Here is a 26,453-nt window from a genome sequence, read left to right as displayed (position 1 = left end):
GGACTTTTTCTTGCTGAGCACTTCAGGATAGGTCTTGAAACGTTCTTTGCAACAATAAATGCCACACCATTCCTCTTCAATTGTCATTCCCAGCATAGTAGATCATATGATTGATTCAAAATAGCTAAAAACCAGTCCATTTCAGTTCACTAATGCTTAGGATAGTGATCTTTATGTGTTCCACTCCATTTTTGACAACTTCCAGTTTTCCTGGATTCATACTTCATACATTCCATGTTCTGATTATTAATGAATATTTGCAGCTGCTTCTTTCCATTTTGAGTTATGCCACATCAGCAAATGGAGGTCCCAAAAGATTTACTCCACCAACGTCAGTCTTTACTTTGAGGAGGCAGCTCTTCCCCAGTCATATTTTGAGTGCCTTCTGACCTGAGGGGCTCATCTTCTGGCACTATATCAGACAAAATTTCAGGGCTATTTATAAAGTTTTCCAATAATATATCAGACAGTGTTTCACTGCTATTCATAAGGTTGTCACTGGCCAATTCTTTGAGAAGTGGATGGCCCCTTACTTCTTCCAAGTCTGTGTTAGTCTGGAAACTCTGTTGAAACCAGTCCACCATGGGTGACCCTGTTGGTAATTGAAATACTGGTGGCATAGCCTCCAGCCTGACAGCAACACTCCAGCCACCACAGTACAACAAACTGGTGGATGAGTATTGGGGATGATATTTAGAAACCTGAATCTGAGTGGCAATAAGCAAAAGTTCAAGTGTTCATTTTCCTGCATTGTTTCTAAGAAGTACCAATTCCGCAATCTTTAATTTGTTAAGTTTTGGATCTTGCTTGTGTCACTACTTTTCCACAAATATTTGACAGTTTGGGGATAGTTGCTCATCTTTACTAGTGAATTCCTCTTCACCTGCCTATTCTTTTGTCTCAGCTTCTCTTTCTCAGAGTGATGAAATAGTAGCTGTGTTTTAGAGAAAAGTAAGAGGTAATTCCATTGCCCTCCTAGGAGAGTTCTGCTATTACTAAGCCAAGTTGGGGGGTGCTTTCTGGATGGAGGAGGATTTTTTATATTTTCAAGATAGAGATACTAGAGGGGCTACAAAACATGAGAGGAAAAGAGAGTTCTAAGAAACATTTTTTTATAGACTATGTCTTCCTCACAGTGCTTCCAAGATGAAAGCAAAGTACATTTACAATGCATTTAATATTATGTTGTGGTTTGTAGAGACACATACCAGAATTGACTGCAGGCTGACTTTAATAAGGTTACCCTTGTCGTCTGGGTGCAGGAGCTTCCTGTCTCTGCAGGGGTGCAGAACTGACATGCTTTACTGTAGACCTTGATGAAGGTCACTGTAACTGTCTGCTTCCCACAGGCAAAGGAAAGGTGGGTTGTCTGCCCTGCTGCCAGACTTCCCTCCTCCATTTATCCCCCAAGGTGTTCAGGAGCCAAGTTTGAGTTTGGGGCTTCCTTGAAATCATTCCATCTCTCCAGTAGTCTCAGATATTTTGTGTTATGACTTCCTATTGCTATTGGATTTGATACTTGATCCCTTCTACTTTCTATTTCTCAAGAATTAACCATGCTCCCCATTATTGTTTTATAAGATAGATATATATACATGCTTTCTATCAGATGTGCGTGCTCAGTTACTGTCTTGTTCTGTCTTGTTCCAGACATCCAGAGGAGTTATAATATTGGTTTGGGTAACAGAGTTTACTTAGAAGGCACGAAAAAGGGTTTCCATGAAGAGTTATTCAATGTCTTAGTGGAAATAAGAAATCTATCGAATGAACTTCAGAATTCTTGCTGATCTGGGGTCCTAATTACAGAACTGTTTAAACAAAATTTGAACTTACACTTGATACTAAGTTTGTGGGAGATTCAGTCATGTATTTTGTTGCAGGTTGCTATTATTAGGTGCTGTCGAGTTGGATCCAACTCATAGTGACCTATGTACAACAGAATGAAACACCACCCAGTCATGCACCATCCTCACAATCCTTGCTATACTTGAGCCCATCATTGCAGCCATTGTGTCAGTACATCTTGCTGATGGGTTCAAACCACCAAACTTTGGGTTACCAACCATTGCACTACCTGAACTCCTTACTGAATAACTACCTCAAACAAAAACATTTATGATTACTAGATGACTGTTCTTTTAAGCCTATTTGCTATAAAACCAAAAAAAACCAAACACACTGCCGTGGAGTCAGATCTGACTCATAGAGACCCCTCCTTGTGTTTCCAAAGCAGTATCACTATGGAAGTAGATTTCCCAACCTTCCTTCCAAGGAGTGGCTGGTGGGTTTGAACCGCCAGACTTCTGGTTAGCAGTCAAGTGCCTTAGGCACTATGCTACAGGATCTTTAATGTTTTAAAAACCAAGTCTTAATAATGCTGGAATAATTACAACTCTGAGCCATCACTATCTAGTATAGTATTAATATTATTGCCTACTGAGGAGGCCTTAGAATATCTTATGTAGAATGAACTGAAACTGAAAACAAAAACAGCCTGGAATAACGAAAGACATATTTATCCCAAATAGTTTCATTTTGCCACATATTTCTACCTACTTTACGAAATACGTTGGTGCTCCAAAAGTAAACCAGGGAGTGATTTGAAGAACATCACTTTATTCCAAAATGGATCATGATTGAGGGAGATTCGTACAGTCTTCCATCACTTCTTCCCTCAACACCTGCTCTGGCTGGAAATGCTAAGAAGAATTAGGATGGTTGTAATCTACTGAAGGAAGTAAAAAGGGTGATGTTTGGCATGTCTTGGCCTAAGAGGCTTTTACCCTTTATGAGGCAAGGAGAAAAAGAAATTAAGTTAAAATTACAGGTAAATGCAAGGAATGACTGAAACTCAGGATGGATACTAATTTTATTTCCCTTGTCTCCATTTCTGACTGTTGGTGACTGACCATGAGTTGATTTTATTGTACTGCTCTGTGGTGGCTGGAGTCTGGATTCCCTCAGAATTAGAATGAACAATATTGTCCAGAATGTCTTCTCTATCTTAAACATATTTCCACTGGGAAAGAATGACTTTCTAGCATAAAATTAAGAAGAGGAAATGGGAGAAAGGTTGAGAGTGTTGTACAAATGTTTCCAACCACTAGAGCAGAACACCAAAGAAACTAGGTAGTACAACGGTGTGACAAAGAACTGGAGTCCAAGTGAGGGTTCACAGTTCCTTCATGCGAGGTCCCACCCAAAAAGAAGCATTTCAGTCCTATCATTAAGAAATACCCAAACCCAATGTGTCTACAGGGAGGCGACAGTATCCTTCAGGATGTTTTCAGGGAAGAGCTCAGAACATCCCTGGCCAGAGCCCCAGGCCAGGAGGAGCTGGGCAAGTCCATGATACCTGATCAGAGCTGTTCTGTGTTCAAGTCTTGAAGATCAGAAAGCCCCCAAATGCAGAGCCTAGTGGGCTTCTTTTTGTCACCAATCCCTGAGTTAACTCAAACCACACCCTCTCACCCTTTTGCAGCTCAGCCATAGCAAAGGTTGTTGCTGTGCTCCCACCCCTCTGCCCCCCAGTGGTATAGACTGGAGTCTGATGGCGACCTCCAAATACCAGCTGCCCAGTGCCTGGCCCTGGACCAAATTCAATGCTAACTGCAAACAGGTAGACCCCACGCTCAGGGGCTCGGAAGTAGCCGTGTTCAGGGAAGTAGTTGCCGCCAATGTTGACGTGAGTGGTGTTGAACTTCACAGTCTGTAGAGCAGCCATCTCGTCTGAAAGGCTGGCATAGAAGGCCACAGGGGAACCTGAAATGCAGAAGGAAAGTGCTCAGAGACTAGGGTCTCTCTCCCTGGGATAGAAAGCTAAACCCTGAGACCCTTCCTCACCTTGATAACATTAGAAATAGGTCACTGACCAGAAGAACTAGATGGTGCCTGGCTACCACTACTGAATATTTTAGTCAAAGATTCTATAGAAGAATCCTGATCAAAAGGGGAGAAACACAAAAGAAATTTCAAATTCTAATGGAATTCAGACTTTCTGGAGCCATGAAAGTTGGATGAACCCTCAAAACTATTGCCTTGAGATAATCTTTAAACCTTAAAAATACCCCTTAGATCTTCTTTAACCAAACAATAGTTTAGCTTTATTAGTAAAAAATGCCTGCCATGATTATTGTGCTCTTTTCATGAACTATCTATATGAGATCAAACTGACAACTGCAACCCTAAAGGTTAGATGGGAGGCTTAGATGATAGTGAGTTTATGTGGAGGGAGAAACAGTTTGGAAAAAGAGGGTGGGAATGTTTGCATAACTTGAAGACCGTAATCAATGTCACTGAATTGTACATGTAGAAATTGTTGAATTGGTGTATATTTTGCTGTGTAGTGATACTGCCTCGGAAACCCAAGGAGGGGTTGCTATGAGTCAGATACAACTCAATGGCAGTGAGTAGGGCTTTTTTTTTTTTTTTTCCAGTTTGATATTTTCAAAAATAATAAAAAAGAAAAAAACAAATAGGTCACTGACTGGTAACAGCCATTCTCAATAGCAACTCAGGGAGAGGAAACTAAATGGCCAGTTCTTAGTATTTCATTGATTAGAAGAAGGAAAGATCCAAGTCTGTTGTCTAGACTGGTGTACATTTTTTTAAGAAAGAATTTTATTGTGATTTGGGTGAAAGTTTACAGAGCAAATTCATCTTCCATACAGCAGCTCACATACACTTTGTCTCATGACATTGACTAGAATTTCCCACAGTGCAACAGCTCCCCTCCCACTTCCTCCCCATAGTTACCTCTTCCCTGTGTCCTCCCCTCCCGTGCACTCCTGCCCCCTGAGCTGTCTCCCTGTGCATACACAGCCCTTCTATTCTCCCATGATTGATCTCTCCAAGAACTGTATCTACCTAATGTAAATGTTCAACTCATATGCCTGTTAGACTGGTATACATTTTAACAAAGCATTTTCTCATTTGATCCCTTTTCCTTCCAACATCCTTGAAAGACAAGAATCCCTGCTTTAAGGACTGAGAAAATTGAGACCTATAGGACTTAAGTTGTTGCCCAAAGCTACATGGTTTGTAAATGACAGGTTGGAACAGGAACCCAGGTATCTGACACCCAGGCTACTGCTACCTGCCAGGAATCTTGAGGTACCACCACGACCAGTGAGATAAGTAAGAAGTAGTGAAAGGTGCTTCTTTTGAATGTTCAGCACAGGTACTTCAAGAAAGGATGGAGAAGGTACCAGAGAAGAAAACTCAGGGTTTTTTAACCTAGTTTTCAAAACAAGTTTCACAGAGTCCTGGGATTATAAATGGGATAAATGTGGCCCAGAGAAGGAATGCTGCTTGCTCCAGATCACACAACTAACAGCCAAGCTGGGAGCCAACCATAGGTCTGCTTGTTGCTAGTATTCTTCCTACATTTCCACACTTGAAGGATCACTTCAGACAGCCTTGGTAGGATGAGACAGAGAAAAACACTTGTGCAATATGGAGACAGAGGAGGCATGATGTCTGTGGAGAGTGAGGAATGGATTAGTCAGGTTACCTAGCCAGGAAGCCAGGAAGCCAGGCAGGGGAGGAGAGGGTCAGAATAGCAAGTTTGAAAGTCCCACTGGGGTCCCAGCTATGACATTGTCCTTTCCACCAACAAAGTCATGCTCCTCCCATACTCCCTCAGGGGGGATTATTATGACCAAGCTCCCCAGTTCTCAGGGGTTGCAACCAAGGCTTAAAAGAGGAACAATTTGCCTAGCAGTTAGTGACTTAGATACCAGAACTAGAGTCCTAGCCCTTTGTCTCCTTGTCCAGAAACAAACTTTTAAATGAAAAAAACAAACTTTTTTTTAAATGAAATAATAATAATAATAATAATACTCTTCCACTGTAGCTGTGGAAGTGTTTTGAGCATTGCAGAGTTCAATATAGTTTTCCTATTTATGTCAGATTGTCAAGATTGTCAGTGGCTGGCACTGCAGTTCTCCCAGAATCCAGGAGGTGGTGCTCTAACTCAGCATAAGGAAGGCCAGACTAGGGTGGCTTCTGCTGGTATTTGATCTCCTTTCACTTGGTTCCTGTCAGCCTGCCTGCACCTTGGAGTCCAGACCTCCTTGGGACCCTCTCCAGTGAACCCAACATGCCCTTCAGCCTGTCAGGGTTGTGCTTCACTAATTTGCTAGCAGACAAGCTGAGAACAAGCTTCCCTCCAGGCAAGGGCACACATTCAAGCCCTACAGATTTGCTGCAAGACAAATAAAGAGAAGTGGACATATTGAGGCCTTAAACTACTCTCAAGAGGAAAAAACGATGGAAGAGTTAATATAGAGAGACTGGCACACAGCCTCAGTACTGAAAATGCTGGGGAAACAGGAAACATTGACTGGATTCCTACGATATGGAAGCCTGTGTTGTTGTCAGTTGTTACTGAGTCACCTCTGACTCATACCACCTTGTGTATAACAGAACAAAACACTGCCCACTCCTGTACCATCTTCATGATCATTGTTGTGTCCATTGTTGTGGGTATTGGGTCATCTCATTGAGGGTTTCCCTCATTTTTACTGACCTACTTTACCAAACATAATGACCTTTTCTAGTGATTGCTCTGTCCTGATGACGTGTCCAAAGTAAGCAAGCCAAAGTCTTGCCATCCTTGTTTCTATGAAGCATTGTGGCTGTAAGCCTGTGTTAGTATATAGTAAATGTTATCTGTTTATCTTCATTACAACCCTTTAATAATGTAATAATTTTCCCATTTTACAGAGGAAGACACCAGGGTAAGTCAGTGACTCTAGGGCCTGTGTCCTTCCCATAGCTTCAGGCTGTTCTTGAGGAGACACAGAACTCCTGAGCCATAATGAGGACCAGTGGGAGCATATTTGTGGGGAAGGACTTTCAGCAAGGCTAAGGACTTCTATTCCAGGTGGCACCAGTGTATATATAGCCCACATGGCAGCCTTATGTCAGCCCTGTAACTGGGTGAGGAAGTGGTTCCCAGGACAAATCCTCAGCCTCTGGCAGAAGAGTCAACAAATTACAGAGCCAAGTGGTCCTGTCCTAGGGCCCACTCAGGGAGATGTCCTCAGGGACCTATGGGGACTAGCCATTATAAGGGCCTTTCAGAGGGCAGCAGGGAATGGAAGAGGCAGCGAACCTAGATTCAGGTCTCTGTGCCGCTTACATCTATGTGAACAAGACATTTCCCGCTCTGTGTCTCATTACAGATAAAATGGTGGTGATAATTCATGAGCTGCTGTGGTGATTCCATGTGGTAAAATCCAAGAAAGGCACTGCACAGGACCTAGCACAGAGCAGCGAGAAGAGTTTGTGCAGAGAACGAATACAAATAGTGACTTCTGCCATGCTATCCTCTAAGTCTACCACCCATCTATCAGTTTGTCATACTATGATGGCTTGTATGTTGCTGTCATGCTGGAGGTATGCCACCAGTATTTCAAAATCCAGCAGTGTCGCCCATAGTGGACAGGTCTCAGCCGACTTTCCAGACTAAGACAGACTAGGAAGAAAGTCCTGCTAATCTACTTCTAAAAATTAGTGAAAACCCTCTGGATCACAACAGAATTTTTGTTCAATATAGTGCTGGAAGATGAGAGAAACCCCTAGGTGGGAAGGTAACAATGAACTTATGCATGTGGACATTGATGAGGCTGGTGTGAGACTGGACAGCATTTCACTCTGTTGAACATAGAGTTGCCATGAATAGAAGTCTGGGCGATTGGAAAGCAACATATTCTAGATAGCTTAAGAGGCCCCCAGGCCTGAATGGGAGGTGGGAGCCTGAGTCATAGTAACTAAGGGCACTATCCTGTTCTCTTTCTTCCATATCCCCCAAGTCCAAGGAATTGCTCCCAGATAGCCCATTCTCCTAGATTTACCAGTCTCCCCCCGAGCTCACCTGCCTCCATCAGCTCTGCTGCCAGGACACGGCCTTTGCCTGGGGTGTCTGCCCAAGACTGTGCCTGCTTCTTGTCCCGGGTTCGGGGAGCTTCCAGGCCTCTCTGCTGCTTCTTCCCTTTCCTGCTTAGCATGGCCTGCAGCTTCCCCAGGTCTATGCTGATGTTGGCTGCCAGGAGCCCTTGGAAGTTTCCAAAGAGACTGTGGAATAGCAGCTGGTGCCTCTCCAAGCCTTGCTGGGTAATGGAGATGGTACCCTGAAGGCCTTCGAGCGAGCTGTTGAGGGCGGCTGCCCAGGAGGCCTCGCAGCACCGTGCGGCCCGCTGGACCTGGGCGTCCAAGCGCTGGAGAGCCCCCTTCAGGACAGCCAGGTCCCTGGGGCTGGGGTTAGGTCCCTCCTCGTGAGGCTTCTCGGGGCTAGGCTCCTGCCCCACCCGGTCCTGCCAGCTGCCCGCCACCCGTTCCAGGACACGCACTCGGGTGGCTAGGGCGGCCCAACCGAGTGCCTGATCGCGCAGCCCACTTGCGGCCTCCTGCAAACCCAGCCGGATCTGCTCGTAGCTCAGGGGCAGCGGGCCGAACGCCTCCTCTGACATCTCCTCCATCATCTCCTCCCCAAAGAGGGCGACCAGCACCGCCTCGTGCCGCAGCGCATCCTCCAGCAGCGCCCCAAATGAGCTGTTGAGCTGGCGGAGGTTGCGACCTATCAGCTCTTCTGCGGCTTGCACCGCGGCCACCTCGCGAAGCAGCGCTTGCAGCTGGCTGCGCAACCGGGCATTGTCGGCCCGCGCCCGCTCGCCCTCGGCCCGCTGTGCGTCCACAGCCAGCGAGAGGTCCTCCATGGCGGCCCTCAGGGCGCGCACCGCGGGGCCGTCGAGTTGGCGCCGCTCTTCCAGGCTCACCTGGGTCTCCTCCAGGGCCCGAGTGGTGTCACGCTGGCCCTCCCGTATGACGTCCAGGTCCAAGTAGAGCTTCTGGCAATTGCAGTCCTTAACATACTTGATCAGATCGGCATGGGCACTTTGCAGGTGCTGAAGGGTGAGGTTGAGCTCTAAGAGGTGCCGCTCTATCTCTTCCTTGTTCTCCTCCATGATCAGCGACTTCTCCATCAGGATCACCCGGAGCTCACGCAGTGCTGTGTGATTCACTTGCAGCTCCTCCACCTGCCGCTCCACCTTGCTGATCTGATCGAAGGTCTCGTCTGATTCTGAGTACAACTCCTTGATCTCGTCCATGTGCCGAGCCAGGGTTGTCCTGATGTCCATTAAGGCACTCTGCACCTCCTCTTCCCTGAGGCCTATGACCATATGCAGGGCGGAGAGGTTCCTCTGCAGCTGTCCTAGCCTGGCCTGCAGACTCTCTGGCTCTGGCCTTACCCCTACCCCTACTTCAGCCATTACCACCAGGCTACCGTTGGCCCTCAGGAGCTCCTGGGCCTTGTGAAGCTGTTTCAACTTGGTGTCTACATTGATCTGGACCTCCTCAAGGGAATGGTGCAGGGAGAGGTGCTGAGCATGCAGATGGCCCTCCATGTCCTGTCTCAGCTGGCCCACTTTTTGGGCATTATCCTGCACCTTGCTCTCAAATTTGGCAACAAGCTCCTGGAAGTCAGCTCCAGCTACAGCATTCTCCTGGACTTTCTGGATGGCCTGGCGATTGGCCTCCACGTCAAGAGACAGGTTTCTTATGGCTTGGGAAAGGCTGTGCAGGCTTTCATTGAAGCCCCTCCAGATGGGGCTGAAATGCACTTGCAGAAAGGCATTCACATGGGGCAGCAGCACTTGCTCCAGAGATCTGCCAGGCAACTCTGCAGGCAACAGGTACATGTTTATAAACATGCTATAGGAATGGACACCCTTTCCCAAGTGGCCTGCAGGGGTCAGAGGGACCCTCTGAGCTTTGGGGAATTCCTACCTCCCCTCCACTTATCATCTTTGATGTGACCAGGCACTCACCAAGCTCAGTTTGATTTGCTTCAGTTATGGCCACTGTGAGGTTACTTGCTAGGGCTGTCCATAGACCTGGGAGGCCACTGACCACCTGGTGAAGGTCATTCTGGAGATCTCCCAGCTGGTGTTCCTGCTCCATTGCCACCTTACTGGTCTCTGCAACTGGGTGGCCTGAATACATGTCAGAGGTCAGTGCCAATGGCTTATCAACCAGACCTGGTCAGATCACAAGGGACAGAGAAGATTTGGGGCTTGGGAGCAGGGAGGTGCACTGACACCCTGTGAGCAGGAGTCTATATTGGGCCTTTAGCCCAGGAAGGACAAATAAATGGCAATGGAATCCTGATGATGCCTCCCACACACAGAGAAGACATATCAATCATACTTAGTCCTCCTCGACCATATAGACATGGCCTCAAAACATACAGTTCTAAGCAGCCTTTGCAGCAATAGGAGTTGATCATATGGTGAACTTATATACCATCCCAACCTTGGTCCCAACCTTGAGAAACCCTACAAATGCTGTCTCTTAGTGGTTTCATCTGTGCTGACCCCAAGGCTGAGAATAGCATAACTTCCTGCTTTGGGAAGTGGGAAGTGGGAAGGCTTGTGTGGTTCAGGCGGCAAGGAAGGTGCCAGATGAAGCTGTCCTCCTAGGCAAAGGACGTATGTACTCTGCAGGCCAGAGTAGTGAGCCTGGGCTCTGGATGGTGGAAGGGGGTGGGGTTGGACAGAGCAGTGAGAGCCAGGAGTGAGCCTCTACTGATTCCAAGGGGATGGTTTTCCTGAAATGAATCTGCCCCATCAGAGGCAAAAGAGCTCAGGCATTGGGGCTCTGCCTCACCACCTCTCCTGCACAGCCAGACCAGGAACTGCAAGGGGACTGACCCACCTTCCCAGGAAAGCAACACACCATGTCCAGAGCTGACTGGCCCTTGCCAAGGTTCCTTCTGACCATCACTTGGATCTGCAGGCTCAGGGGGTGCCGCGGGATCTGCAGAGAGCAGGGCTGGGGTGGGGATGGGGTCGCTTGGAACACTGACCTGTGGAGCTGAGGCTCTACATAGCCTCTGAAGTCTGAGGTCAGAGGTTGAGGTGGGAGGGGGTAGCTCTGGAGAATAGGTGTCTGTGGCAGGGCAAGTTGGGGTGGGGTGGGGTGGAATGGGCTATGAGAACCCTACCATTGTCCAGGCAGTTGGGGCCCATGTAGCCTGGGCAGCATCTCCAGGCCACAGAGGCCAGCACCTTCTGCTTGACCTGGTAAACCGGCTTGGAGGCCATTCGGTACCTGATGGGGAGTGGGGAGAGCTGGCTCATCTACTGGTGGGGGAAGCAAGCTGAGGTGACCAGAAGAATGTCCCGCACTCCCTACTCACATGACTTTGACTTTCTGGCAGTTGGAAGCCCCCTGTGGACACGGCTGCTGTGAGTGGATGAGAAATTTCTCTGTTTTGCAAGCAGCTACAAAAGTGACCAGCCTGGACTTCTGATAAGGGCACCAGTTACTAGAAAAAAATCAGAAACTGAACAAAAGGAAAGGCTGCTGAGTGATACCCAAGCCACCCCACCCCACCCCACCCTCCTAGAGGCCCACAGTAGGGGCCAGGCAGAGCACCTCTCACCACCACCACCAGTGCTGAGGTTTCTGGAATCCATTAGCTCTGAGGAGAAGGGAGCATCTGCATTATCCCCCCAGTTCAACATCAAACACTACAAACCCTGCTTGGGAAAGCACCTGCTCCACTGACTTGCAGGAGCCACGCATGGGTCAGGACAGAGAAGCTAAAGAGTGTCCCAAAATCACACAGCAAAGTTAGTGGCAGAGCCAGAATGACTCACTGTTTCTCCTGGTGGAAGGGAGGCTGCCTGATGCAGCTGGGGCTGGAGAGTCCTGGACCTGGACCTCACTCACTGCCATCGAGTTGGATCCAACTCATATTGACCCCTCCTTGGGTTTCTGAGGCAGTATCACTACAGAAGTAGATTGCCCAACCTTCCTTCCAAGGAGTGGCTGGTGGGTTGAAGCACCAGCCTTCTGGTTAGCAGTCAAATGCCTTAGGCATGTGGCATTCAGCAAGAGTGCCACTTTCCCATCTATACCTGGAAATACAAATACCTTTCTCATGCTGAGCTAAGGAATACTCCTAATAGGCACTCAGAGAATGGGGGTTCGTGGCCCCACTCTGGCTACCCTAGCAGCCTGGCCCCATTACTACTCACATCCTTCATTGCCAGAAACCTTGCTCAGGGAGGGCACCTCCTCCAAGCCATGCTCCATAGTGCTATTATACGAATTGACTTTCAAATAATGGCATATTATTTAGGTTAAGGCAGCTAGATGAGCTGTCTCCTCCCTTGGACACAGCCTGCACTGGACTCCCTCAGGAGTGGCTTGGAGGGCACACTCTGCATTTGGAACCCTTAGTAGGGGTAGTTCCTCCATCTATGTCCATCACCAGCATGTACTGTGGTATGTCTTGGGAGAGGAGGGATGCTCCATGTTTGCTGACATGGTAGGCAGGCTTAATGGAGTCAGTGGTCCAGCAGTCAGCTCCCAGAACAAAACTCTCTCAAATTCCATGTGACAATGACCTCTATATGTAGCTCAGTGCAGCTCAGAAGCTCTTAGTGCTCTGTGCTGGGCTCAAGCTCAGCACTTAGAGTGTCAAGATGAAAACACAGGCTTTCCCTTGGGGTCCCAAAGGGGAGCTGCCAGTCTCCAGTGGTGGGATAAGTGCTAGGACCAACTAAGAGAAGTCTAGGAGCCTGAAGGACTTTCAGGAGGAGGTGATAATTGATTTGAGTCTTAAATGGAGAGAATAAGATGAAGCAGGAAGATCTGTGGCCCAGAGGTGTATGGGGCTCATGAAGGTACAGACTATGGAGTAAGGGCAGGGCTAAGAGGAAAGAAGTCAGAACATGAAGAACTTGAGTGCCAGATAAGTAGCTGTGTCCTGAGGGCATGAGAAGTTATGGAGACATGGGGGGATAAGCATAGAAATGACATAAATCAGCCACCCTAGCTCAGAAAAGAGTAGGCACAGAAAGAGTAGGTAGGAGAAGACTTAGCCAGTTGTTGCAAGGATCTAGTTGAGAAATGATGGTGGCTTGGACTGAGGTGATGATGATGAATACAGAAAGAAATAGTCATATTTGTGAGACATTAGAAGACACAATTCCTGGGCCATGGTGATGGAGTGGCTATTTGGGGGCTGGTATTTTATTCTCTGATGATGGTTTCTGTACTGGGCCATCCAGTGCAGTCGTATAAGGATGATGCCGAGGAGGGCAGAGGTAAGAGATTGAAGGGGATTGAGTGACCATATGTGTTTTGAATGCTGAGACCTCCCAGCCCCCAGCCTACCTCCAGTTGGTTTCCAGAAGTCTGTCAGGCAGCCTTTACCTCCGTGGCAACAGATTGGAAAAGACTTTCAGGAAAATGACCCAACTCAAGATGTGTTAATTATCACTGGTAATTGGAATGCAAAACTGGTAGTTGGAAAATATGATCTTGATGATAGAAATGATGCTGGAGATTGCATGATAGAATTTTGCAAGACTGATGACTTATTCATTGCAAATACCTTTATTCAACAACACAAATGGTGGCTATACACATGGATTTTGCCAGTCTGGGTACACAGGAATCAGATTGACTACATCTGTGGATGGATAAGCTCAATATGTTCAGCTAAAACAAGACCAGGAGCTGATTGTGAAATAGGCCATCAACTGGTCATATGCAAATTCAAGTTGAAACTGAACACAATTAAAACAACTCCATGAGAGCCAAAATATAACCTTGATATCATCCCTCATGAATTTAGAGATCATCCGAAGAATGGATTTGATGCCTTGAACACCAATAACCAAAAACCAGAAGAATTGTGGGGTGACATCAACAACATCATCCATGAAGAAAACAAAAGGTCATTAAAAAGACAGGAAAGGAAGAAAAGACCAAAATGAATGTCAGAGGAGACTCTGAAACCTGCCCTAGAACGGAGAGTAGCTAAAGCAAATGGGAGAATCAACAGGATAAAAGAGCTGAACAGAAGATTTCAAAGAGCAACTCTAGAAGACAAAGTCAAATATTATAATGAAATGTGCCAAGAGTTGGAGTTAGAAAACCAAAAAGGAAGAATACACTCAGCATTTCTCAAGCTGAAAGAACTGAGGAAAAAATTAAACCTTGAATTGCAATATTGAAAGATTCCATGGGCAATATGTTGAATGATGTAGGAAACATCAAAAGAAGATGGATGGCATACACAGAGTCACTATACCAAAAAGAATTGGTAGATGATCATGCATTTCAGGAGGTGGCATATGATCAAGAACCAATGGTACTGAAGGAAGAAGTCCAAGATGCACTGAAGGAATTGGTGAAAAACAAAGCTCCAGGAATTGACGGAATACCCACTGAAATGTCTCAACAAATAGATGCTGTGCTGGAGGCATTCACTTGGCTATGCCAAGAGATTTGGAAGAAAGCTACCTGGCCAATTGACTGGAAGAGATCCATATTTGTACCCATATCAAAAAAATGTAATCTCACAGAATGTGGAAATTATTGAACAATATCACTGATATCACATGCAAGTAAAATTTTGCTGAAGATAATTCAAAAACAGTTGCAGCAGTGTATTGACAGAAAACTTCCAGAAATGCAAGCTGGGTTCAGAAGAGGACTTGGAGCAAGGGATAGGTGATGTCAGATGGGTCTTGGCTCAAAGTTAAGAATACAAGATGTTTACTTGTGTTTTATTGACTATGCAAAGGCATTCGATTGTGTGGATCATAACAAATTATGGACAACTTTGAGAAGAATGGGAATTCCAGAACACTTAATTGTACTCATGAGGAACCTGTACATAGACCAGGTGGCTGTCATTCCAATGCAACAAGGGGATACTGCATGGTTTAAAATCAGAAAGGGAATGCATCAAGGTTGTATCCTTTCACCATACTTATTCAACTTGTATGATGAGCAAATATCCTGAGAAGCTGGACAATATGAAGAATGTGGCATCAGGATTGGAGGAAGGGTTATTAACAACCTGCAATATGCAGATGACACAACTTTGCTTGCTGAAAGTGAGGATGGCTTAGAGCACTTACTGATGAAAATTAAAGACTATAGTCTACAGTATGGATTATACCTCAACATAAAGAAAATAAAAATCCTCACAACTGGACCAGTAAGCAGCATCACAATAGATGGAGAAAAGATTGACGTGAAAGACTTCGTATTACTTGGTTCTATAATCAATGCCAATGGAAGAAGCAGTCAAGACATCAGAAGATGTATTGCATTGGGCAAATCAGTTGTAGAAGACCTCTTTCAAGTGCTGAAGAGCAAAGATACCTCCTTAAAGACTAGGATGTGCCTAACCCAAGCCATGGTATTTTCAATCACCTCAGATGCATGTGAGAGCTGGGCAATGATTAGGGAAGACAGAAGAAGAGTTGATGGTTTTGAGTTGTGGTGTTGGTGAATAATGTTGAAAGTACTGTGGACTGCTAAAAGGACTAACAAATCTGTCCTGGAAGAAGTGCAGCTGAAATGCTCCTTGGAAGCAAGAATGGCCAGACTTCATCTCACCTACTTTGGTCATGTTGTCAGAAGGGACCATTCTCTGGAGAAGAATGTCATCCTTCATAAAGTGGAGGGCCAACAAAAGAGGGGAAGACCCTCAATGAGATGGATAGACACAGTGGCTGCAGCAATGGGCTCAGGTATGGTAGGGATAATGAGGCTAGCACAGGACTGGGCAGTGTTTCATTCTGTTGTCCATAAGGTCGCTATGAGTCAGAGACAGCTCTATGGCACTTAACAACAAGAAGAAAGACGAAAAGATGCTGGAGTTCTCCAAAGAAGTAGTCCAACCAGAGCATCCTATAGCAAAATAGATCAGAAAACCCATCCACACTTTCATAGATTTAATCAAGATTTCAGTCTCACTACTCTTAAGTAGGAGTACCTGGGTGGCACAAATGGCTAAGTGCTTGACTACTATCCAAAAAATTGACAGTTTGAGCCCATCCAGAGGTGTCTTGGAAGACAGGCCTGGCAATCTGCTTCTGAAAGGTTACAACCTTGAAAATCTCGTGGAGCAGTTCTATTCTTCACAGATGAAGTTACCATGAGTTGGAATCGACTCCTCGATGACAACTAACAACAACAATGATGCTTAAGTGAGCAGACATCCAAGGATCACCTCTGAGGAAAATCTCTGTTATAAAAGGGAAAGGTCAAAACTAGCAAAAAGGAAAAAATCAACTTGGAGAAAACTAAGACTGTGCAAGGAGAAGAGAACTTCCATAAAAATTGTATTAATAGTCTCAGATTGGTAAGAGAAATAACTTAAAACACAAAAATAGGAAGCTATATTTAAAAAAAAAAATAAGAGGAAGAACATTCAGAGAACAAACAAAAAGAACACTTGAAAATTAAAAATATAACAAAAGTAAAAAAAAAATTAATAGAAGTGTTAAAGAATAAAGTTAAAGAAAGCCCCTAAAAGAACAAATAGAGAAATAGAAAACAGAAAAGAAAAGGAAAATAGAGAACCAATCCTACAGATACAATATCCAAATAATAGGAGTTCCAGAAAAAAAAAAAAAAGAGAGAGAGATTTAAAATAATAATAATTAAAAATATATCCCAGGAGGGAATCTCACTGCCATCAATACAGAAGAACAGGAGGTGAAGTGGAGCATGTCCTTGGACCCGAGATCCCTGTACTAGACCGCCTTGGCTGAAGAGACACCCAGCAGAGAAATTCCTGGCTGAGAGAGAACTCCAGCTGAGAGATGGTGGCAGAGGAACCAAGAGGCAGGAGACAGAGCAGTGGGCTCACAGGCCCATGGAGTGTGAAAGCTGAGTGCCCTTAGGCAGAAGGTTGCTGGTGGGGTGGGGTGCACATAGGTGTACCTATTGGCAGAGCTAAAAGAGACTTGTAACACTCGCCCAAGCAGGGCAGAGGCCAGGCCGAGAGGCCAAGGGCCAGAGAGACTAGCCAGAGGGCATAGCAGAGGGGAGACTGTCTTGATCTAAGAATTGTATTGTGAGCACATTCTTGAACCTGAATTGTAAGCTATTACTTCCATAATAAACCCCATAATCATGAATATTGTCTGTGAGTTCTATGTGACCATTGCAATGAATTATCAAACCAGCAGAGAACAGAGGACAGCTGGTGTCAGAGTTAGTAATAAAGTTGGAGGGTAACAGTATGGCAGTATGGCTAGCCTCTTAGGAATAAGCCTTGGGCTGTTGATAGTGATTCTATCTTCCTGTTGTGAAATTAGAGGAGGTCAGAAGATGCTGCCCTCAAGACCTTTTAACAGTTAGTGTCAGGAGCAGCATCCATTGAGATGGCTCCAGACTCATGGAAGCATGGGACTTTGTAAAAGAAAGAAAGAAGAGGAAAAAAAAAAGAAAGAAAGAAAGAGAGAGAGAGAAAAAATACCCCAGAAGTAAAGCATTTGCATTTCCAGATTCAAAAGGACAATCAAATACCTGCAAACCCACATCAAGGTACATCATGAAATTTCAGAACTCTGGAAACAAAGATATGATTCTATAATCTTCCAGTGAGAAAAAACAAGTCATATACACAAAAAAATGATTAGTAATTAGAATTGCTTCAAACTTCTCAACAGCAATATGAGAATTGCATCCAAAATACTGAAGGAAAATTATTTTCAACCCGGAATCCTACACCAAGCCAAACTATTAATCAATGTGATGGCAAAACAAAAACATTTTCAAACAAGCAAAATTTCAAAATATTGACCACCCTGTGTCCTTTATAGGAACTCTGGTGGCACAGTGGTTAAACCACTCAACTGCTAATCACAAGGTTGGCAGTTCAAATCTACCAGCCACTCTGCAGGAGAAAGATGAAGCAGTAAACTTCTATAAAGAGTAATAGCCTTGGAAACTCTATGGGACATTTCTGCTCCATCCCATAGGACTGCTATGAATCAGAATCCATTTGATATTATTTGATATTAGTGAGCTACTAGGCCAGTATAGAGGAGTTCTGGTAGCATAGTGCCTAAGGCACTTGACTGCTAACCAGAAGGCTAGCTGTTCAAACCCACCAGCCACTCCTCAGAAGGAAGATGGGGCAATCTACTTCCGTAGTGATACTGCCTCGGAAACCCAAGGAGGGGTCGCTATGAGTCGGGTCCAACTCGACGGCAAATAACAACAACAAAGGCCAGTATAGGAGCTCTGGTAGCATAGTGCCTAAGGCACTTGACTGCTAACCAGAAGGAAGGTTGGGCAATCTACTTCTGTAGTGATACTGCCTCAGAAACCCAAGGAGGGGTCGCTATGAGTTGGACTCAATGGCACATAACAACAACAGGCCAGTGATTGGAGCCCTGGTGGGACAGTGACTGCTAATCAGAAGGTTGGTAGTTCAAACCCACCTGTCATTCCATTGTAGAAAGATGTGGCAGTCTGCTTCCATGAGGATTATAGCCTTGGTAACCCTATGAAGCACTCTTACTCAGTCCTATAGGGTCACTATGAGTAGAACTGACTTGATGGCAACAGGTTTAAAGCAGTGGTTCTCAATCTTGCCTGCACATTAAAACTATCATGTGTCACTTTAAAAATAAGATTCTCTGGGCTCCACCCCAGGCCAGTTAAATAAGCTTCTCTTGGATTGGAGCCTGGGTATCAGCATATTTAAAGCTCCCTGGGTCATTCTAAAGGGCAGCCCAGATTAAGTACCACTGTGCCCAAGGAAAGTAGCTCTGGTGGTGTAGGTGGGTAAGTAAGGCATTTGGCTGCTAACCAGAAGAAGGTCAGTGATGCAAACCCATCAGCGGCTCCTTGGGAAGAAGATGAGGCAATCTACTTTCGTAAAGATTTACAGTCTTGGAAACCCAGTGGGGGTTGCTATGAGTTGGAATCAACTCCATGGCAAAGGGTTTTCTGGGTGTCCAAAGAAGTGTTTCACAAAACAAAAGAATAAATCAAGAAAGGAAAGCATGGGATCAGGAAACAGAGATTCCAAGTTAGATACGAGATGAAGGGAACCCCCAGGAAGATGGTGAAAGGCAATGATGTACACTGCATATAAGAAGCAACTAGTCCATGAAGCTGTGGGCTCGGGACCATAGTCACAGGGGACAAGGTCAATTGGCATAACAAACTACACAAAACCCAAAACCTCCTACTTTGGCAAGTAGCAACTGGGATCTTAAAAGCTTACAAACAGCCATCTAGGTGCAACAATGGGTCTCTCCTCGTCCAGAGCAAAGAAGAATGAAGAAACCAAAGATTCATGGAAAGAATTAGTCCTAGTGGCTGGTACACCATGCGCTCTGCAGCATATATGACTATGAGACCAGAAGAACTAGATGGTGCTCAGCTACCAATGGCAACCACTGAGAGGAGGATCTATATAGGAGATCCTGGATAGAGAGGGAGAACAATGTGGAACAAAACTCAAAATCATTTGGAAAAAAAAGGGGGGGAACCAGGTTTGCTGGCCCAATAGAGCCTGATGGAACCACTGAGACTATGGCCCCTAGCTGCCCTTCAGGTCCAGAATTAAACCCACACCTGTGTCTTTCAGCCAAGCAAAAGACAGGCATATGAGGTGAACATTTACCTGAGGTAAATATACTCCTTGAGGAGAACAATCATGGGAGAAAGAAGGGCTGCTTATGCACAGGGAAACAGCTCAGGGGGCAGGGGTGCATGGAGGGGTGGACACAGGGAAGAGGTGACTGTCGGGAGGAAGTGAGAGGGGAGCTGTTGCATTGTGGTGAATTGTGGTCAACGTCATGAGATAAAGTGTATGTGAACTGCTGTATGGAAAGTTAATTTGCTCTGTCAATTTTCACCCAAATCACAATTAAAAAAAGAAGAAGAAGAAGAAGCAACTAGTCCAGATTGGAGGCTCTGGGAGAGATTTCTCTAAGAAGATGAAATTGGTCAAACACTTTATGAATGGGAGAGTGTTAGAGATTTGCACAACTGGTTTAGCATTTAGAACTGAGTTCGTGGCTGAACTGTGTCCCTCCAAAATATGTGTAAATTGTCTAGGCCATGATTCTCAGTATTGTGTGATTGTCCTCCATTTTGTAAATTATCCTCCATTTTGTGATATATTGTCAATCCTAACCTCTATATGTTAATGAAGCAGGATCAGTGTAGGGTGTGTCTTGAGTCACAGCCTTACAAGAGGGTATGACTCAAGTCATATCTTTACTAAAGTCACACCATTGTTGGAGTCATATCTTGTATCTTACAAGAGACAAAAGGCAAGAGAAGACAGCAGAGAGGAAAAGGACCTCACTATTACCAAGAAAGAAGAGCCAAGAGTGGAGTATATCCTTTGCACCCAGGGCCATTGTGCTGTAAACCTTCTAGACCCAAGGAAAGATTGATGCCAAGACACATGAAGATCTCCAAGGAATGTCGGGCCCACAGATGTTGAAAGGAGACAAGGACCTTCCCATAGAACCAGCACTGACTTTGGCCTTCTAGCTTCTTACACCATGAGAAAATAACTTTTTGTTTGTTAAAGCCATCTAGTTGTGGTATTTTTGTTATAGCAGCATTAGATAATTAAGACAGTGACCAAGACACAGAAAACTAAGCAAAATAAAACACACACACACAAGACAATTGTTTACTTGAGGAAAAACACAAAAATGAGAGGGAAAAAAAGGATTCAAGGCTCCTAAGTAGTATATGTAGTCACATGAATGTAAATACTCAAAATGAGAATACTGGGATCATGATGGATAGGAAGAGTGGGTGCATGTGTCGTGTGTGTGCATGTGTGCATGCACATACATCAGTTTGGAATGAGGGGAGGAATGCAAGTTGAATCATCAGAAGATAATGCTACTTTCCAGGAAGTATCACTATAAGCATGTTATTTAGAGCTATAGAGGTAAATGCCAAAGAATCAACTAAAGAGTTGAAAGTCATTTCAAGACAAAAGAGAGTTGGGACTTCTGACTGTCTCAACAAACCTTGGAGAAGTAGCTGACTCTAACCCAGGGGTCAGCAAACTATTTTCTGTAAATGGCTATATAGTAAATATTTCACGTAGGACTGGCTATGTAATTTGTGGGGCTCAGTACAAAATAAAAATGTAGGGCCTCTTATTCAAAAAGCATTAAGAATTTCAACACTGTGACAATAGAGCAATAACCAAACATGAGATCCTTCTGGACGCAGACCTCTTTGCAACTACACAGTGACCATGAAGCTGGCCTCAGTTTTAGGCTTTATGTGTCATACGTATTCTGTTGTAATTACTCAGCTCTGCTGTTGTAGTGCCTGACCGGCCCCTGACTGTATATAAATGAATGAGCATGGCTATGTTCCAAACTTGATTTACAAAAACAGACAGCAGGCCAGTTTGCTGACCCTATTTAAAAAATGAAGTTTAAAAAAAATAATAATTTCCTTCTGTAAGACAAAATGCAGATAAATAGCCAATAGGCAAACAATGTGTGAGGAGTTTCTCTTCTAATGCCCATTTTTTAGAATATTATGTAACCATAAAAAGAAATGAAATCCTACATTCATGGATAAATGTTGAAAACGTTATGCTGAGTGAAATAAGTTAATCACAAAAGGACAAATATTATATGATCTCCCTTATATGAAATAGGTAAATATATAGAAACCAAAGATTATTCGTGGTTGCTAGGAACAGGAAAGAGTGGGTAAGGGGGAATCTTTGCTTAAGGGGCACTGAGTTTTTGTTAATGGTGATGTAATAATTTGGAAATAGTGGTGATGGTTGCACAACACGATGAACGTAACCAATGCCACTGAATTGTACATGTAAAAAAAATATTCAGTTGATCAATGTTTCATATATATGTTGTTGTTGTTGTTTGCCGTCGAGTCGGCCCCAACTCCTAGCGACCCCTCCTTGGGTTTCCGAGGCAGTATCACTACGGAAGTAGGATTGCTCAATCTTCCTTCTGAGGAGTGGCTGGTGGGTTTGAACCGCCAGCCTTCTGGTTAGCAGTCAAGTGCATTAGGCACTATGCTACCAGAGCTCCTGTTTCACATACACACACACACACACACACACACACATATGTATGTATGTATATACTTCCGTAGTGATAACTGCCTCGGAAACCCAAGGAGGGGTCGCTAGGAGTTGGGGCCGACTCAATGGCAAATAACAACAAAATACAGTAAAACAAAAAACAAAGACATATTGTGCAGACAAGTAATGAAAACAGTGGAGCATGGGCACAGGACTTGACAAACCAGCCAGAGGGAACAGAAACTAGAAAGTGTCCCTGAAGGGTTAATAAATAGTCAATGAGGCATATCAAAATTGGGATGGGAAGAAGGAATGTTCACTCTATGCATAAACAGTGGACTGTAAAAGTGCTGACCTGGAGCTCAGGAACCATAGATGAGATGCCTGTATACCACATTACACAAGAACCAGTAATTGTAGCCCCTACCCCACCCTGGGCTTGGAAACTTCTGGAACATAGGCTCAGCCCTAGGGAAAAGTATTACATTAAATCAGGGGGTCCCAAGGGTGAGGTGCTACTGGCATCTAGTGGGTAGAGGCTGGGGATGCTGCTAAACATCTTAGACAGCTACACAATACACAGAACAGCTCCCCAACCCTAACAACAAAGAATTATCCCATCCAATACATCAGTAATGAGAGGTTCAGAAACACTGTTCTAAACATATGTCCATTCCTTGCACAGCCTCTGACCTGTTCTTCCTAAAAGGTCAGCCCCCAGTGCTGGATGTGGAAGGTCTAGAAAGCAAGAACCCCTGTCACGTCTGATCCAGTCTACCAGGGAGTGACTGGGACTTTCCACCTCTAGCTCCCAGAACTGGAAGCTGTGCCACCCACCCTTCCTGCTGAGGAACTTTCTGTTTGGACCTGCCCAAACCTTGACCCTCAACAGCTGCTACTCCCCCTGCCCACACTCCCTGCCCTTGGCAGACCTTCCCTGTGCATTGCATAGGCTGCTGGCCCAGAATCCTTGGGAATGTTCCTGACCTTTGCTTTGGTTTCCTCCAGTTCTTGGCAGCATCTTGCTGGCCCTCTGCACTCCATGCCCCCAACTCAGCTTGCCCAAAACCACATTGTTTACATCCCCTTGCCGCCCTTCTCATCTCAGGCATACTCTATTTTTGTGTACTCCCTTCGGGGCAAAGCTAGTGCCCTCAGAGCTGGTCTACTGAGGGACATTGCCAGCCTGGAGTGAGTGCAGGGGACCCTCCAGCTTGTTTGAGCCTGCCTTTGACTTCTGACATCCCTGCCCCAACTTAATCCACCACTGACCTCTCAGGGGTTCTAAAATGAGAGGTAGGAAGCCTGGGTTCTCATCCTCTTCCCCTCCCTGGACTCCCAATGACCTTGAGCAAAGAGGGCCCTACCCCCTCCTGCCAACCTCTAGTCCTAGAAATACAAAGATTCCCTTTCCCTGGCCCTCTCTAAGGGTACAGATAAAGGGTATGGGGAAGATAGAAAATGCCTTGAAATGCAAAGGGCTGTTAGCTAAGCCTCCTGAATTATAGATGTGCCTAAATATTTCTTAACTAGCCAGTAACCCCACATCCTTGCTTTCTGAGGCCTCAATCCTCCTGCCATGAACTCACAGGGCTTTGTCCCTGAGGCAGGAAATGACCTTAGCAGAGGGGCTGAGACTCCTTGGGCATGTAGCCCAGAGCTCCAGAACTGTGTTCCTAGGAGGGCTCTTCCCCATTCATGCCCTGGGCCCTGAGCCTCTGAAAATGGGAACAGGCCCTGAAGCTGCAGCGTGGACCAGAAAGCACAGGCTGCACTCTACATCTGTTCCTTTGTGACTGCCAGTGACATGCTCAACTCCTCTGGGCCAGGGTCAGGGGGACCCTGATACTGGTGTGGGAAGCTGGACAGTTGGACTCCCGTATCTGCACATTCACACTTCTGTCCCTCCTGGCAAGTTTGTAAGAAAAATGCCTGAGTCCGTCCCCATCACAGACTCACTCCCATTCAGAAAGCAAGTCTGGGTGTGAGAAGCCCAAATTCTATCCTGCAGCTCTCCCCAACCCTCTAAAGCTGGCAGTATGGAATGAAGAATCCTTTCCTTCTGGGTCTATGGGGCAGCTGTGCACCATGCCAGGCCCCACAGGACCTCTGGGGAGGCAGCTGGCCACATGCTTCTTTCACATATAGAGTCATGGGGACTCTTTGTGATCAGGAACCAAGTCTGCTCTGTCCTTCAAAGGGCTTATCTGAGCCTGTGTTTGGAGCCTGGACTAGTGCTCAGGAAACAGGTGTGAAGAATAATACTGATGAGGGGCTGCCTAGCCCACCAGGCATGAGTGTAGAGCAGCCAGGGGCAAGGGATCCTATTTGCTCTGCTCTTGCCCCCTTCCCTGTTTCCATCTCTCCCTTCACAGGAGAACGGGAAGTCAGGAAGCCGTCAGCCAGCAGGGCTTCCTTCCTTTCTCACCAGCCCCTGGGGACCTTGGCAACTTAGCCTGACCAATGGGGACTCACACAAGTTCTGGGACTGGGGGCCACTGTGATAAAGAAACCTAGTTGGCCTGTGGGTCTCTGGGACACCCCAGGACTGGGGCCTCGGGGAGCCAAGGTGTTCCTGGGCTGGTGTGCTCTGCTCACACCCTCATTCCCATACCAGGATGTCCAGGGAGGTGCCAAGTGGCCCTAAGTAGTCCCTGATGGGCAAGCCTCCCTCCTTGGGACTATAGACATGCCACACCTCCCACAGTCAAAGGGGTGAAGAAAAGGGGAGCATCCACTATGGTCCTGGAAGGCTCCCTCCCATCAAAGAGACTAAGGCTGCCTGGAGGCAAGGCATGGAGCTAAGTGCCTTGGGAGAGAAGGCTTCATCCCTAGTCCTGAAATCAAAGCTAGGTGGCTGGATTCCCCCTCAAAGAATCACCTTGCATCTCCAGCCCTGATCAGAACTAGGAGCGGAAATGGTGTCTCAAATGTCAATCTTCTCAGGCCACTCCTCCTTGCATTGTCAGCCCCTCCCACATGAAGGGTATTATTTTCATCCTCCTTCCTCCCCCTGGTCAAACCTAAGAAACACATTCTGTCTTGAAGTGTCAGAAGCTGAATATAAGACAGATCAGGCAGAGTTCTTGGTCAAAGCAATGGTGAACACCAGGCATGCACATGGATAATCCTGGTGGATGTAACCTGATCCCTCATCCTCCATATCATAAAGGCACCCTCCCACAAGTCTGTGTGTGTGTGTGTGTGTGTGTGTGTGTGAGGGGACACAGAGGCATCTAAGGGGGACTGCCTCTGAGTGCTCCAGGGGCCAGATTCAGATCTTGGTTCAGGCTCTCCTTTGCTGTGTGACCTTGGGCATGGTGCTTAGCCTCTCTGAGCTAAAGGCTCCTCCTCTGTAAATGGGGCTGTTGGGAGGATTAACTAACACTTAGCCAAGTGCCTAGCCAAGGAAACAGTGGCTGCTCTGATTGGGCATGTTGGAAGTGAGGTCCCCAGGCTACCCTTGAACTCTGAGGAGGGTCCCAGACTCACAGGCCCAGGAAAGTCTCTAACCTAGACAAATGAGAAGTTGGAAATGCTGTCCTGGGTCCGTTCCCACTTCTTGAGGGGTGCTGAAGCCTATCAAGCCTCAGGGCCTCTGGAGAGCAGGGCACCTCTCTGTTCAGGGCTAGGCACTCAATGTCAGGCTGCCGGCCCCACTCAGTCCCCCTCAGCAGTTGGGTCAAAATCTCATCATCTGGAGCATCTGGTCCTCCCTGATGTGGGCCAGGCCAGCCCACAGGCCTTGCTGGGGCTCGGCTTTCAGAAATGGTTTTCTTTCAAGGGCAGGAGCCACTGCTAGCCCAGGGGATATATCTGGAGCCTCAGTCCCTCAGCATCCCATGCTGGGTGTCTGATGGCAAGAAGCTGCTCCTACCCTACCCATGGCCCTGGCCCAGTTTCCTGCCACAGGTCAGGCAGGAAGCTCCCTATCCTCCTTATCCTAGTTCTGGAGTTCCTGGCCCAGTGCTGGCTGGGATAGTTGCTTAAAGAGGAGCTTAGCTCCTGGCACCTCATTCAGCGCCCCCAGCTGTCCCAAAAAAACTCAAACTAAACTGACTGCCATAGAGTTGATTTGACTCATAGCAACCCCTCCTTGGGTTTCTGAGGCAGTATCTCTATGGAAGTAGATTGCCCAGTCTTCTTTCCAAGTAGTGGCTAGTGGGTTTGAACTGCCAGCCTTCTGGATAGAAGTCAAATGCCTTAGGCACTATGCCACCAGAGCTCCCCCAGCTGTCCCAGCAGATGAATAATATTAGCTCATTTCACAGATGAGCAACTGAGGCTCATTGGCAGAGCCAGGAGGAAAATCCTACACCATGACCTCCCCTGAGATCCAGGCCCTCCTTACCGTCTGTTGGGATTACTGTTGATGTCCTCAGTCTCTGCACCCCAGATGCCAGGCCACCTGGAGATGTGTGGGCCAGAGAACCTGGCATCAGGGGCCTGGGCACAGGCCCCCAGAAGCCCCCATCCTAGGGGTCCTCCGAGGCCAAGCAGCAGTGTCAGAATCATCTCTGCCACTGGGACAGGCTTAGGCTGGGCTTGGCCAAGTGACTCCAGAAACTGCCAG

At 46.2% G+C, this 26,453-nt stretch overlaps 1 protein-coding gene across 1 annotated transcript; it reads right to left on the bottom strand.

The window, feature by feature from the left end:
- Positions 1–3,376: 3,376 nt before the first annotated feature.
- On the bottom strand, positions 3,377–26,453 carry MMRN2 (multimerin 2). Its single transcript, XM_007955920.2, has 7 exons — positions 26,232–26,453; positions 11,204–11,332; positions 11,009–11,115; positions 10,741–10,821; positions 9,834–9,998; positions 7,880–9,685; positions 3,377–3,762 (listed from the first exon to the last, which is right to left on the bottom strand). The coding sequence occupies exons 1-7, from the start codon at positions 26,393–26,395 to the stop codon at positions 3,377–3,379; spliced, it is 2,838 nt and encodes a 945-aa protein (XP_007954111.1). The 5' UTR covers positions 26,396–26,453.

Source organism: Orycteropus afer, unplaced genomic scaffold (genome assembly GCF_000298275.1).
Source record: "Orycteropus afer afer isolate SDZICR_OR568_19922 unplaced genomic scaffold, OryAfe1.0 scaffold00547, whole genome shotgun sequence".
In the NCBI taxonomy this organism is placed as follows: domain Eukaryota; kingdom Metazoa; phylum Chordata; class Mammalia; order Tubulidentata; family Orycteropodidae; genus Orycteropus; species Orycteropus afer.
The sequence above is the reverse complement of the archived record's forward strand: the minus strand, read 5'-3'. Positions and strand labels throughout refer to the sequence as shown.